The sequence below is a fragment of the Lampetra planeri genome, chromosome 1 (genome assembly GCF_965212315.1).
Source record: "Lampetra planeri chromosome 1, kcLamPlan1.2.h2, whole genome shotgun sequence".
Taxonomy (NCBI): Eukaryota; Metazoa; Chordata; class Hyperoartia; order Petromyzontiformes; family Petromyzontidae; genus Lampetra; species Lampetra planeri.
The window spans coordinates 7,590,706-7,606,233 of NC_136107.1; the positions used below are offsets into that span (position 1 = coordinate 7,590,706).

At 48.0% G+C, this 15,528-nt stretch overlaps 1 protein-coding gene across 9 annotated transcripts in view; it reads left to right on the forward strand.

The window, feature by feature from the left end:
* KMT2C (lysine methyltransferase 2C) overlaps positions 1–15,528 on the forward strand; it is a 177,061-nt gene that overhangs the window by 154,748 nt on the left and 6,785 nt on the right. For 7 of the 9 annotated variants that reach the window (XM_078617795.1, XM_078617983.1, XM_078618127.1 and 4 more), the window contains 12 exons: positions 108–340; positions 1,328–5,449; positions 5,955–6,260; positions 7,495–7,659; positions 8,853–8,967; positions 9,267–9,414; positions 9,949–10,115; positions 10,918–11,027; positions 11,178–11,325; positions 12,262–12,518; positions 13,045–13,152; positions 13,818–15,258. In XM_078617795.1, coding sequence (XP_078473921.1) covers positions 108–340; positions 1,328–5,449; positions 5,955–6,260; positions 7,495–7,659; positions 8,853–8,967; positions 9,267–9,414; positions 9,949–10,115; positions 10,918–11,027; positions 11,178–11,325; positions 12,262–12,518; positions 13,045–13,152; positions 13,818–15,258 — 7,320 coding nt within the window. The remainder of the gene's footprint in view (positions 1–107; positions 341–1,327; positions 5,450–5,954; positions 6,261–7,494; positions 7,660–8,852; positions 8,968–9,266; positions 9,415–9,948; positions 10,116–10,917; positions 11,028–11,177; positions 11,326–12,261; positions 12,519–13,044; positions 13,153–13,817; positions 15,259–15,528) is intronic. The other 2 variants (XM_078617848.1, XM_078618347.1) reach the window with 1 other exon arrangement.

The window sequence follows — 15,528 nt, forward strand, 5'->3', positions numbered from 1 at the left end:
TGGTTTAGGCTCCTAGACGAGATCAGCAAGGTTCATTTGTAGTAAGTCTTTTGTGTGTAACATGTGCGACCTTATGTATTATTGACTGTTTTTCTATCTTGATCTAGCCGATGCAGACGTTGGTCAGTATAGGGAGTGGCTTCTGCACACCCAAGCCCTCCTTCAGATGCAACAGAAGTTTCTTGAAGATCAGATTGGCGCGCACAGAAAGTCAAAGAAGGCTCTGTCTGCAAAACAGCGTACGGCCAAGAAAGCTGGGCGTGAATTGGCAGAAAAAGATGCAGAGCAGTTGAAAAATGTCACTGAGCAGCAAAGTATGGTGCAAAAACAGTTGGAACAGGTGAGTGGAACATGAAAGCCAAATGTTTTTTTAAAATTCATGATGAATCTTGACTTAAAGCTTTCGTGACTGCAGGAATTCATATTCTTTGGGTCTTTCGGTAATCAGAATCAGAAAGGGTTTTATTCGCCATGAAAGTTCGCACAGACAAGGAATTTACTATGGCAGGAAGGTGCATACATTCAACATGTAGGAATCTTAAAACTTAAATAAGTGGTATACAGTCTAACTATACTAAAGTTACAAAGTCTAACTAATACTAAGGGGCTAAAGTATGTAAAATTTTGAATAAGTATACAATATAAAATGTGAATTAGCCGTAATATACAATCTTAAAATACAAATAGGGTCACATGTTGTAAATATGGCAAGGTGTAATTTTGTAGATAAAATGTTATAGTAAGTGTAAAAGTCATTTTAAAGTCACGTAGATAGGTTCAAAGAAAATAACAAAACTACGACGTTTCGATCGCAACACAAGCGGTCGCCTTCAGGAAAAGGGGGGTCGGCTTCCAAAGCAAACTGTTTATCAGGGATTGAAATGGGCCTAGCCCAAATGTCAGCAGCCAATGTTAATGCAAGTGGTGGGCAGCCAACCCCAAAGGTGGTTGGTTTTTCACCAATCAAAGGGCTGCCAGGTGAAAATTAGCATGAATATTCATGATGAGTTCAAAACCAATCATGAAATGTTGCTTTATTTTAGGAAAGTTTTTTGTATGTGTCTCGGGCTATACATTTTGCATCTGATGCTTAATTGTGTTTTACGAGGGTAACTAATTGGTAATGTAAAAGATAAGGCCAAGGTCTTAGGTTCTGAGATTAAAGCTGACTATTTAACCTAATAATGTTCATTGCTTGTGGTAATTTGATTAGAAAGATATACTCTTGTTTTTCTGCTTCTAGAACGACGAATAGCTTGTTGTGAATTTGTGCTGCCTCTTACTGTTGTCATTGTGTACTCATTTGTTTCTCCTTTGTGGTTTGCAGCTTCGTAAGCAGCAGAAGGAGCATGCAGAGCTCATTGAGGAGTTCCGTACAAAGCACCAGCAGGCACATGCTTCAGGTGCTTCTAGTGCTGGGATGAGTGGAGCTCTGCAGGGTCCCCCTAACATGATGCCGATGGGACCTGGGCAGCAAGCTGGCATGGGGCCTCTTGGTCCTGGTCAACAGCCTGGAATGAGACCGATGATGCCTGGGCAGCAGGCAAATATGAGGCCCATGGGCTCAATTCACCAGCAAGGAATGAGCCCCATGGGCCCTGGTTCACAACAAGGCATGGCTGGCATGGCTGCTGGTCTTCAACAAGGCATGGGACCTATGGGACTTGGATACCAACAAGGCATGAGGCACATGCCACCTGGTCTTCAACAGAGCCTGAGGCACATGGGCCCTGGTCATCAGCAAGGCATGAGGCAAATGATGCCAGGACAGCAGCAAGCCATGATGTCACTTGGACCGATGGGGCCGGGGCAACAGCTGAGCATGATGCTCTTGGGGCAGATGGGTCCTGACCAACAGCAAGGAATGAGATTGATAGGACCAGGGCAACAGCAAGGAATGGGGTCACAGGGTCAGATGGGTCCTGGGCAGCAGCAAGGTATGAGGCTGTTGGGACCTGGTCCACAGCAGGGAATGCCACCAATGGGGCAAATGGTTCCTGGTCAACAGCAAGTAATTAGAATGATGGGTCCTGGGCAACAACAGCAAGGCTTAGGTTCAATGGTACAGATGGGGCCTGGCCAGCAGCAAGGCATGGCGCAAATGGGACCTGGGCAACAGCAAGGCATGAGGCTCATGGGACCAGGGCAACAGCAAGGAATGAGGCAACTAATATCTGGACAACAGCAAGGTATGAGGCCCATGGGTCAGATGGGCCCTGGCCAACACTTAGGAATGAACCAGATGATGGGTGTTTCACAGCAGGGGAGTGGACAGTTTGGTCCAGGGCAGCAGCAAGGAATGAGGCTCATGGGCCCTGCACAACAACCCATTGGTGCAATGGGCCAGATAGGACCTGGCCAGCAGCACACAATGAGACAGATGGGGCCTGGTCCACAGCAAGGGATGGGGCCTGGGTCACAGCATAATGAAATGGGACAAAATCTATCGTCCGTTAATTTTCAGTCAATGGGGGCAATGGGAAATCAACATGTGACAGGGCAGAGGCAGCATCCAAGTGTAGGAGGTATGGAGCCAGCATTACCAAGTGGAGCTGAACATCACAGTGCAATGGAGTTTGCACTGAAGCAGGAGCATAGCCCCATTCATCAGGGAGGTGTTGGGTCAATGGGACCTGGACAGCAAACAAGTGCTGGGTCTGTGGATGCTCGACAGCAATTGAATTTAGTCCAAGAACATCAACAAGCTATGAGTGGCATTGGGAGATTAAAGAATGTCCCATCAGAAACTGCTGGCTCTGAACTTCAACAAAACATTGGAATTTCTGAACAGCCTTTTATGGGGCATTCTCACCAAGAGAAGCAAATAAACATAAAATCTATGGGTCAAAATATCCCAACAGTAAATGCAACTGGCATTAAACCGAGTGCGGGTGGAACTTTTGGTCAAGGATATCCACAGAGTGTTAGACCAGGATTTAACTCTCGCTCATCACCAATTATATCTGGTCACTCGCCTCGACCTGGATCAAAGACACCAGAAAATGTAGGGCTAGGGTTTCAGTCAACAGTGACCACAGTTGCACCAAACGTTTCTGACACTAACCAGGCAGATAGAGACCTCAAGAAGTTGGGAACCTCACCCAGAGCTGAATACGAACTTCAGCAATTTGGCAACACCAATACATCTGTTCATCAACCTGGTGCTGCTGGAACACAACAAAACGTACATTTTAAAACCAGCCAGCTACAAGCAAATGCCCAAGCATCTAGTAGTACAATTTCTGAAAGTTGTGTACCCAGAGCTAATCTAGAAATGAATAAAGACAATGGAGGCCAATCAATGGCAGAAAACAAGGCATGTGCAGCAGGAACGCAGAGCCCAGTGTCAGAAGTCTTGTCTAAACCACAATACACAGATGTGGCGGATTGTCAGAAAGGTGAAAAAAGCAATTCCTTACCAAATGTAATACCGACTTTGACACACGCGATAAATCCTGCATCAAGTAATAAGCAGCAGGGTTTTTCAGGCTCCTCACAATCAAGAAATATGTTTCTGCAATCGCACCCTGGTGTCCAGGCTGTACCGTCAGGCCAAGGCAAAAATGATGGGCACGTAACACCAGACCCTGTTCACACACCTGGCACTGGAGGTCATATGGCAGACTCGCCTAGCCGAGTGTCAAGCGATGGTGCCACAAACCCAGGATCAACAAATCAAGAGCAGGCTGATGAATCAAAGCCCATTGGCATGATGGTATCGGGAACTGAAAATATGAAGACCGAAGCATCTGCCAGCGAGGAAAGTCGAAGTGCAAGTGGAACAAATTTTGACAATAATCCGTTTAGCGACACTTTCCAGGACCGTGAACGGAGGGAGAGGCTGAGGTTACAACAGGAGCAGCAACGCATTCAACTTATGCAGGAGGTTGAACGTCATCGGGCCATGCAGAATTATGAGGTTGAGTTTCAGAAACAGCCAAATATTGTGTCAAATGCTCAAAGTGAAGTAGCAGATGGACCCTTAAGGCATCAAGCAATGTTGAGTGCAATCCAAGTGCAGAGTAACCAACCGACTATCCATTTAGAGAGGGCACAACAACAGCAGCACCAGCAACGCTTTATGGGACCTGGACACCTTGCTCATGGCCAGATGTCAAGACAACAACAACATTTGATGATGGGAGTAAGGCCTGTTCATGGTAATACTTCTGTTGATGGAAACCAGTCACAGATGGCAAAATGTTTTGGCCCAGAGACACTTGATCAAGAAAGCAGACTACAGCAACCTCCAGTACCACAATCCCCAGTCCTTGCACAACCTCCAGGATTTGTGAGCCCCACGCATTCTGGGTCTGTTAATTTCCCCCAGGGCCCTGAGATAGTCCACCCTGGACAAGGTGGTATATATCCATATCGCCCAGGGTTTCCTGGTAATGGAGCAATGTTCCAGCAGCATGTTGGACCCTCTGGGCCCCGTGGTCCCCACCAGAGGCTGCCCTTCAACCCTGGGATGGCATTTCCTGGACAGCCTCCAAGGCAGCCAGGGTTGAATCAGCCTCAGCTTGGACAGGAGGTCGGCACAATGCCTCTACCTCCAAATTACCCCGGAGCCAGCACGTCACTCATCCAGCTCTACTCCAATATTATCCCCGAGGAGAAGGGAAAGAAGAAGAGGATGCGGAAAAAGAAAAAAGAGGATGAAGCATCCTGCACTCCCATGTCACCAGGTACTCCGGGCAGCAACCCAAGCATCCCAAGCACGCCCACAACCCCCAGCACACCTTTTGCAAATGAATTAGGTCATGGGCCACATCCTGGGACTCCTATGGTACTCCAATCACCAGGCTCGTCAGGGATTGGGCCTCATCAAATGGTGCCGCATTCCCCAGGTAGTCACTACAGTCATTCATTAGGGAGGCCCATGCCTGCTGGAATTACCCGCATGGTTCATGAGCCTTTCAGTGCTCAAGACGGCATGCACCATCTGCAACTGAAGCCTGAACAAATGGAATTGGGAAGCTGTGGCGGAGCACAGAGGCCCATGGGCATGATGACGGGAGCTGCTGGCATGTCCCTCACACAGTTCGGAGCAGTGAGAGCGCATCACCTGGGGGGTGGGCCACATCACAACCTGGCAGACTCCGGACACATGGTCTCAGGGCCACTCGCTCCTCCCCATAGCCCGATCCGCTCCATGTCCACTGTGGATTCATCCATGGCAGAGACAAAGTCCGAATCTGGCAACGAATTGCTCAAGAAGCTGCTGCAGGCGCGGCACGTGAGGCTGCAGAATGTACACGCTCAGTACCAGCTGCCCATGGCTGGAGAGGTTCCTGCAGCGTCAGAAGGAGGAGGTCTGCTACCCCAGCAGCTGCCTGTGGACAGGAAGGAGGAAGGCAAGCCATCTATGGCTGTCGGAATGCCCCCTGCCAGGCACCACGTGCAGCCCAGGAAACTGGATGTCGATCACAAACCTGACAGCATGATTGTGAGTGCTTTGATATTAGTTAATTTGCATAAAATTTTACATTGCATTGTATTTACACTGGGCATTCAAGCACACTTGTATAACCCAGAGCTTTGGAAGCAAGTTTTATGGTAAAATACTGTGTTTCCATGAATGCCTTAGAATTGTATGAATAAAATAAATTTGAAGAAATAAATAACAGCCTTGCTGCTTGCATAGATAAGTATAAACTCGTATAACTAAAATAGGAAACTTGTATCGAAGGTTCTTTTCAAATAGCAATTTAAAACCATGTTGCTTTCAAAACATTTGTATTTAAATGAAAGCAAAATCATTCAAACGCATGAATAAGGCATGTAATGTCATGAGAAAATTATTATTCATCGTGGCACTAGATATAAATGCTTCCCATCCTTTTGACCATTGTGAGTGTTGGCATGGCCTTGGCTCTGCATGAAGTGCTTGTTGCTGCTCACTTCCCTTGAAACCTGAGACCAAGTAATGCTTGCCCTTCTCTGTCCTGCAGCTTGGGAAACTGGAGCCATCGGTGGCGAGCTCCCAGCCAGTTGGGTCTGCCAACTACCCTCCCCAAATGGGCTGTGCCCATGAAGGCATGGAGAGGAAGAGGGAAGGGAAAGGCAATGCAGAGTGGAGGAGGGATGGCAGAGAGGATGTCGACACGGAGCCTGACCCCTCCTGCCCAGAGCAGCGCATGCGGAAGGTGCCCAAGGGTGTGGGCAAGGGGGCGACACGCAAGAAGCGCAAAAAGGAGGACGAGGAGAAGTGGAAGCCATACACGAGCACAGATGCCCTGATGTCTCAGCTCAAGCAGGTTTCTACTATGCTGGCTGCAATGCCATTGCATGCAGTTAAATGTACACACGCACCTGTTTGAGATTCAGATGAAAAATGCCTCATGCTTGCCTCCAAACACAAAAATATAGTTGGCATATATATTAGGCGGTGGCCCTTCATCAGAGCAGAGAGAATAAAACTTTCCTTATTAAGAGCAATGTCATGGCACTCTCCATTGGTGCTTTTGAGATAATGATGGAATGTATTTCTGTGACTGGTGCCAGTGTCTTAACAGCACAACCGTGCTCAATTGTGAAAAGTGGGATTAATTTTAAGATGGATCTGACTAGGAGTTGAACTGTTTAATATGTAGGCTTTCGCAACCAATATCATCCATAATACAGGTTTTTTGGGGTTTGATCGCGTAAATATATAAATGTATCGTTAAACCCGCCACCACCCGATACAGCCAATTAGTAAGGTTTGTCACATAAATAAAACATGCCAATTCGTCACTAGTACAGCACACCGGTGTGTTGGAGAGCAAAGCGACAACATTTATCAATCTGAGTACGACGTTTTGCCAGTAATTACAACGAGCTTCAATCTGGTGACAGCCAGATTTATGGAAAAATTCCCCTGTTTCGTTCCTTAAATAGAGGGGTAGATGTGATGGCATCACTTGTCAACACTTCTTGAGCGATGTGCGGGGGGAGGTTAATGAATACATATAAATGACAATGGGTATCCATTGCCGGTTGGGTTATTTATATGATAATCGGAGTACATTATGCATGCACATTATGTAAGCCAATTGTTCTTGTACCTCCTGTCGATTGTGTATACTAAAATAGCCGTACCAACGGTAATCCCTATTGAAGTATGGTGACCTCTATAGGCATAGAGGACTGGCAACAATGAAGACAACCATATTTGTTCTGTTAACGCGACAAACCTTACTAATTGGCTGTGTTGGGTGGTGATGCGTTTAACGACACATTTATATATTTATGAGATCTAACCAAAAAAACCTCTTATTTAGGATTTTAACCGTTTGCCATGGTATCACCTGGACAGATAATCGAAATGTGTACATTAACTGTATGTTTTTATATTCGGTGGTGCTTTGGCCATATAATGTTGTTGTTACTACACATGTACAAGACACATAAACCCGTAAAGGTGTATGATTAAATCTTACAGCAGTGTTTGTGTAAGTAATTGTATGTTGAGTCTGTTATCTTCTTGACTATTGATGATCATTATTGCAGCAACTGGCCTTGCTGCCACTGATTGAGCCGACCATCAAGGTGAACCTGGGGCTCTTTCCACCCCATGGCTCTAACCGGCTCAATGGCGACAGCCAGCTAAAGGGCTCCTTCGGGAGCGCTGTTCTGGATGGCGTTCCAGACTATTACACGGAGCTCATATTCAAGGTGAGTTTTAACCTCTCCCCCAATTTTCTGAGATAAAAAAAAAATGATGATATAGTCGTCAATGTGGATCTAGTATTAAACGTGTGAGCAAAAGTATTGACATTTGCATGACCTTGAGGTTAGAATGTTATACGTAGTGCATTTGATTGTCTTTGCACAGTCACATGATTAATTATTCTGCAAAAAATCTGATTTGTTTTAGCTTAATTTAAGTGTCACGGTTTGGCGAAAATAAACTTGGACCAATTAATTGTAATATATGTAATTAAAGACCTTAATCTGTGTCTCAAAAACCTACAGGATACTTCCTGACAAGGTAAAAATAAAAATGTGGTACATAGGTAACTTTTAGAACACAAACAACAGGAAATCAAAATCTTTTTCATTTTAAGACCCCCAAATCTCAATTTGAAGTGCCTCATAAAACATGTTTGTGCGTGTCATTCAGAAACCGGTTAGAATATATGATTCCGTTTTTTTTCTTTTGTGAGAGCGTTAAACGGCAAATAAATTCAATCGAACCATTGTTCGATCTATTATTGTTTTTGAGATATTTCGGATTAAAATGGTTTTGAATTAAAAAAAACGCATTCAATGTTCAAATATAAATAATTATTAAACGAAAAAAATACGAGCTTCCCCTCTTAGAATATTAAGTTAATTAATGTTGTTTAATAAACAAATAACTGAATCTTTAACTTAATCAGTTTCCGATGGGTACACCTTGATAAGAAGTTTGAATCAAGCAGTTAACAATTTAAGTTTTTTTTTTGCAGAAAAATACTTCTTTTTTGGAGGAGTTAGTGTCTGATCATAGATACAAATTGTAAAAAAATCATATTAGGTTAATTATTATATTTATTGAAAACTTTGGCCTGGCGAAGACAGGCTTTATGACCTTGAAAAATATGTATTGAGGGCTTCATTCCTTGGTTGGTGGAAAAACAACCGTGTTGACAGGAGGTTTGGGCATTTAGGCCCTTGATAACTCGCCAAACATAAACTGAATTTGCCCCCCACCCCTGCCAGCGCATGAATTAGGCCTTGGAATTTGTGAAGTGCAATTTGATTGCAGAAGTTGAAATGATGAATAAGCTTCAGTGTGGTGTTAACGTGCAAATTGACTGGCAACAATGAAGACTGAAAGGCAGATAATGAATGGTGTTCTCTCTTCACACTTGTCACCCCAACAGCAGACGAATCTGAGTAATCCCCCCACACCGCCTGCTTCGCTGCCTCCTACTCCGCCTCCACCTGGCACGCGCCAGAAGCTTCTCAATGGCTTCGCCACCGCGGAGGAGCTGACCGGTGTGTATCTGTGCCACGGCAAAGATGTCTCACTTAGGCAGAGTTCACAATATCCCACACACAGCGCAGTAGCATCAAACGTGTTAGAACATTGTTCGACGCAAAGATGTCCGTGCATCTGAGATGCTGAAGGATGACATGATAAATGTTCCTTAACTACATACACAGTTATTACTGTAACGGCCATATTTACAAACTGCGAGGTAATTGGTGAATGGAGCGTAGATTGGATAAATGTCATGAATGTGTAGTATCTGGTGTTGTCTTCATGCGACTGTTGCCATGCTGTGCTGCCCCAGGGAAGTGCTTGGAACTGCGTCGGCCGCCTCAAGCATTCCCTTTCCCCTACGTGGACGGCTTTGGACAAATGACTCCGCAGGGCCCACGCGCGGTGGACGTCCCCGCGTCACTGCCCACGCCGCCCCACAACGGCCAGGAGGACGTCAGGTGGCCCCCCCTGATCCTCACCACTGCACAACCCTCGTTCCCCCTCGCCTGCTGTGATACCTTGAAGACACTGCCGTGCCCGCTCCGTCGTTACCCCACAGCCGTTTAATCAGGGCCTAGGCTTCAACGTAAACGCGCTCGCATGTTTGCATCTCGCTAGGATCGCAAATAAACATATTGCAGTGACTTTGAACTCTTGGTGAGCAAGAAACGTATTTGGTCATTTTCCTGGGTTTGTAATTTTTCCTGCTCGTTTCGCTCACCGTAACTGATAAAGAAACACATCTTGCTTTGTTGGCCCCATTAAAGTATGATCACCCTGATCCCTGTGTGTGGGTGAGGTATTACTGCCCCAAAATTATGCGTATTAGACACTTATCTTGAGTCGCCCAAGAAAGCATCACTGAATCTCATGATGCTTTCACGAGTGTTTGTCTTGACATGTTAGATTGGTAGCTTTTAAAAGTATATTGGCATGTTGAAGCAAACTAAAGTACCCAAAGAGGTGACGTCGCCTGCAATGTGGCCCCACAGCCGTCCCCAGGAGGCCCTGGGGGAGCGCGAGTCTCCCGACAGCATCATCTTCACGTCGTCCCCGGAGAGCGTGACAGGCACGGAGCCACCGCGTTTCCCCGTGATGGACGAGCGTCCCGACACTTCCGCCTCCCCCGTCATCCCGCTGTTGCCCAGCGCCGGCACTGGTCAGAGCCCACGCACATAAACGGGGACCACCGCGTGCGTCACTGCTTTGCACACCGAGCTGCCAAGAGCGCACACTGCCATTAGTGCCTTGACGCAAAGCGTTAGAAATCATTAACCAGTCTTGAGGCCTCAAGTCCATTCCTCGACTCTGGGTGAGCTTGAGGATAATTTGTTAGCTCTCTACTTTGACCTTTCCCTCAGGGCTGTGGACTCTGTCCTAGGACTTGGATTAGTCGCACCAGCCTTGACACTCTCCGCAGCTTCGAGGATCCAGCCTTGACTTTGACACTGTCCTTGACTTTGACACTGTCCTTGACTTAAGGGGCTTCCAGCCTTGGCCTCAGCTTGTCATCCTGGGTCTCGGCCTCAATCCTCCACTGCCTCTCACCACAGCCAGCTAGCTGTCGTTAGAAGCAGTTGACATTTAATGTTCAATTCCATCATCCCCTCAGTCTATAAAATAGCTATCACTTCATGGGAAATCAGCATTGGTTGTCTTCTGCAGAGACTGACCCTTACCATAGGAATTTATAATTTTCACCACTAGCTCAGGGCTAACAGCGAATAAGGTATTGTTTGAGTGGAGAGTTAACTCTACTGATGGCAAAATTAACTGCTGTCTCTCATAGCACCACTCAACCGGATAATTTGGGTATGGGTAATAGTAGAATATATCACATGTACATTTTATTTTAACGTATTATTTAATCTCTCTCTAGGAATTGCTATCTGTGATGCAGATAGATTGATGATTTGTGCATGTTGCTAATCTACTCGCGTTACCCATGGATGTGTAAACAGCACTGGGGAGGAGCGTGAGAGGAGGGACTTTGACTTCCGCACAGCCTCAGCCGTACAACGGCAATGACCACGTCTCCGTCACGCTCACCCTGTCCACCAATGCTGCTGATGTAAGAACTTTACTGCGTTCTTGGCGACCTCACCTCGTGGTCTGGAATTAGCTTATATCAGTTTTGGAGCTGCTCACACAATGCCTACTCCCCCCCCCCCCCCCATCTACTCCCTTTCCCTGTTATGTGTTGCTTGCGCCTCTTTCTTAGGACATAAATATTGTGGTGTCGGCTGTGGCACACTTGCTGCGTGTCGCGGTGCCCAACAGCTATGAGTACAGCGACTGTCCCGTACAGCGACTACCCACGCACCCACTCCTGGGCACCATGCATCCCGGCCAGCACACCGAGCACGCCGGTATGCGCAGAGCTGCTGCAGCCACAGCAGCAGCATCGACAGCACACGGCCGCTCCTGCAGCCTCGCCTGCATGGCCAGTGTCAGTGACCCTGTGTTCATATTGTGCACATGCAGATGTGTGTGGAGGAAAGAATCACAGTTCATTGTCTTCTACAGTTATTCCTAAACAATAGTCAGAGATTACTTTCTCATGTAGAGTAGTCATTCTGTCTTCGTGTTTAAAATGCCGCCATATGGACCGTCGACATAAGTTAGAGTCTTTGACTTAATCATTAGATTGCACGTTCAAGTGCCTGTCAGGTGGCAACTTAGCCCACTATCCTGTCCCTGTTAATACATTTGAAATGTTTTATGAAATCTAAATTGGCTCGTGTATCAACGAGATCCCGCTGCAGGAACGTGGAGTTATCCCTTCTGGCATGGCTCTGAGCACCGCACAACACACCAAAACTTGTTTTGTTGCAACAGAGCTATCTGTCCAGCAATGTCATCTGGCTATTGCTAAAACCTGTTCAAACCTAAAAACCAAATACACTGTTTATAGGTCATTAGGAGTTGAAAGCCCCGTTAAAACGAAATGGAAATGGTTAATTTCATTTCATGAATACCATTTAATGAAGAGCTGTGACCTATTGCCATTGAAAACGTTAATGTATGTTTGTGACAATTATAAAATTAGCAAAAGAGCGAAGAGATTGATCATACAGGTATTCATAAGTCGTTCTGATTACAAAAAACTTTCTTTGCACGACAGATTGTCTGATTTTGGCCATTTCTGAGTCATTATTACATAGACAAATGGGACAATGGTATCACAAGGAATGTTTTATTAAATTGACACCATGATTTTGAATGGAATTAACAACCATTCTGCGTGGAGTTGGATTGCGTATATAAAGCACTCTGAAAGCACTGACTTTGATCGAACTGTGTAGCCCCGGGCCGCATGGTGGGTGGGAAACCAGCCGGCATGCAGGCACAGCTGCATAAATTGCAGCAGCAGCGGCAGCAGGCTCAGCAGCAGCATGCGCAGCAGCAGCACGTGCAGCATCAGCAGGCGCAACAGCAGCAGGCGCAGCAGGCACAGCATGGGCAGCAGCAGGCACGCAGGCAGTGGTGCCGCCACTGCGATGTGGTGGTGCTGGGCTCGGGTGTGCGTGTACGAGCAGCTGACCTCCCCTTCTCTGTCAAGGTGTGTACTCCCCTCTCCTCCCAGTTGTGTGCTTCCCTTCCCAGGTGCAGGTTCATATTCCCTTCTCACAACTGCACACTCTTTTCCTTAAGTTCCACAGGCCTTGTTAGCTCTCGCTCAAAGTGTACTTCAAGATTCAAACCTACGTGCCGTCTCTTTACAGCTTTTGCCTGTTATCAATGGCATGGAATTTCTCCATCTACTATGGTTGTGCCTCCCCCATGTAACTAATAAAAAAATAATTGGCCAAATATCCTCAGTAAGACCCTCCTGGATTAAGTTATTGAGACTTTCATGAGTACACAGTCTGACATGTATAAGAAAGTTGGTACATAAATATTAATGCACGTGCATTAAACTTTTTCAACAGCTGAAATAAGCACTACTTTGTTGTCCAAAAAACCCAGAATGCATGGGTTTTGGACAGCCCATGTCACAAGGAATGTTGTGTTATTCTAGTGGGATGGAAAGGGAAAACAGCCCTTCCAGTGATATTTTTACTCATGCTGTGCATTTCTTTGAACAGGGCTCCACCAGTGTTTTCGAAACCTCCAACCAAGAGATCGTGTTCTGCAGCAGCAACTGCTACTCACAGTATGCAGCAGCCCTGCAGGCCTCCCTCAGCCAGGCCAAGGTAGATCATTGAAATGCACATGCAAGACATACATTTGCTGTATTGACACAAACATATTGAGACAAAACAATTATACTTTTCTCGTCCAGAAATGTAATTGTCTCATTGATAGGAAATGTGGCATTGCTCATTCAGTGATCCTTGACCAAATTAGTGGAAATTACACATTCCTTTATAGCACTCTTTTCATTGGAGGAGCACTACATGCTCATACAAATCTCATGAAATAGGACAGGGTTCACCTCTTAATACATATCGCGACTAAAATATGCAGGTTAGCCTTGAACTCAATACAATGCAGTGTGTGTTAGTAGAGCATTGATCAGTGCATTCCAAGATGTGTTGAAGATAGTTTTTTTGGTGGAGAGGCAGGAAATGGGTTAGTGGGGAAGATCAAATAAAACAAAAAATGCACTTTTTAGAGCTGGAACTCGGGTCTTCTGCTGCACACATGGCAATGACAGAGAAAAGAGGCAGTGGCACGAGGAATTCATGTGGTCAGCTGGCCAGCCTTTGTGTACAGTAGGTACAAATTGTTCTTTCTTACAAGCAGTAAGCACTGGGTTCGGTTAAAAATATAGAGAAACAGAAGAAGAGAGGAAGTAGTTGGTCCTGGACTACAACAATGGAAGGGATTGTAACGAACGTTTGTGTTTTTCTCTTAGGAGAGCCCTCGCGTGAGAATAGGCGACCCGGTGACCGATGAGAAGGACAGGCTCAGAGCAGCACCACAAACGTTTGGGCCCCACACGCCAGGGAGAGGTTCCAATGCCCGCCACCCGCCGGGGCCCACACAGCAGCCTGTGACCCAGCCCGGCACAGCACCAGCGTCACAGCAGCCCCCGGACGGAGCACAGGCACCACCTGGGCAACCCCCCCAGCCGTACCAGCGCGGGGAGATGTGCCTGGACGTGCGGACGCTGCCCAAATACCCGGAACCCGACCGCAAGCCCGGCCTCCATGTTCCAGTTCAAGTTGCGGCGCCGGATTCGCAGCCGCCGGCGCCGTTGGATGGTGGCGTGAAGCTCGAGATGAAGGAAGCGGAGGGTTTGGCGGCAGCGTCGACGGTGTCGGCACCCAGGTCGAACGTCCATAGCAAGATCCACAAGTCCCGTGCGCCACGCGCAGTGCACGCAGCTGACATGCCGGAGGAGCCCAGGCTGGCCTGCTCGCCCGCACGGCCGCCCATGAGCTCCCCGCCACGTGCACCCCCCCGCCCCATCGTCGTGCAGCCGCCCGCCTGCAAGAAGTGGAAGGGCGTCCGCTGGAAGAAGTGGCGGTTGCAGGTGACGGTGCTCTCTCACAGCGGGGTCTTGCGCCCACCAAGCGAGGACGAGATTGAGGAACTAATGCGCAAGCTGGGTACGTCGTTGCGGCCCGAGCCAGCACCCCCAGACATGCGCAGCTGCTCCTTCTGCCACTTGCAGGGCGACGGTGCCACTGACGGCCCCGCCCGCCTGCTCAACCTTGACCTTGACATCTGGGTTCACCTGAACTGTGCCCTGTGGTCCAGCGAGGTGTACGAGACACAGGCCGGCGCCCTTATCAACGTGGAGGGCGCGCGCCGCCGAGGCCTCGGAACAAAGTGCGGTGCCTGCCTGCGCATGGGAGCCACCACCAGCTGCAACCGGCCGCGCTGCCCCAACGTCTACCACTTTGCGTGTGCTCTGCGCATGCGCTGCATGTTCTTCAAGGACAAGACGGTGCTGTGCCCTGCGCATCGGCCGCGCAGCTCCACCGGGCAGGAGCTGGGCTGCTTCGCTGTGTTGCGCCGCGTCTACGTGCAGCGCGACGAGGTGCGGCAGCTCGCCAGCCTGGTGCGGCGCGGCCCGATGGGCGGCGGCACGTTCCGCGTGGGCAGCCTCCTCTTCCACGCGCTGGGTCAGATCCTGCCGGGCCAGGCCTCCTCGCCGTACTTTCACAGCCGCACGGCGCTCTACCCCATCGGTTACCAGGCCACGCGCCTCTACTGGAGCACGCGGTACACCAACAAGCGCTGCCGCTACCTCTGCTCCGTGAGCGAAGCGGAGGGACGACCCCGGTTCACGGTGCGCATCGTGGAGCAGGGCCACGAGGATCTGGTGCACGCCGCCTCCACGCCGCAGGGTATGACCAAGCAATGGCCGTGTGCGACCCCGTCGCCTCCACCGCCGTGGAGTGGACCCCCAGTTGCACACCAAGCACCCATGAAAGCTCTTGGTGGTTTTTTAGCTGCATGTAACTCCACAATGTAATGTGACGACATGTCTGCAAAAGCCACTCATTGACAATATTTGCACGTTTTCATTTGCCACACAGTGTTACACAAGTCCACCACATGTCCACCATTCTATATCATAACTGAAAGCACTATCTTGAGTTAACCTGCATATGCAC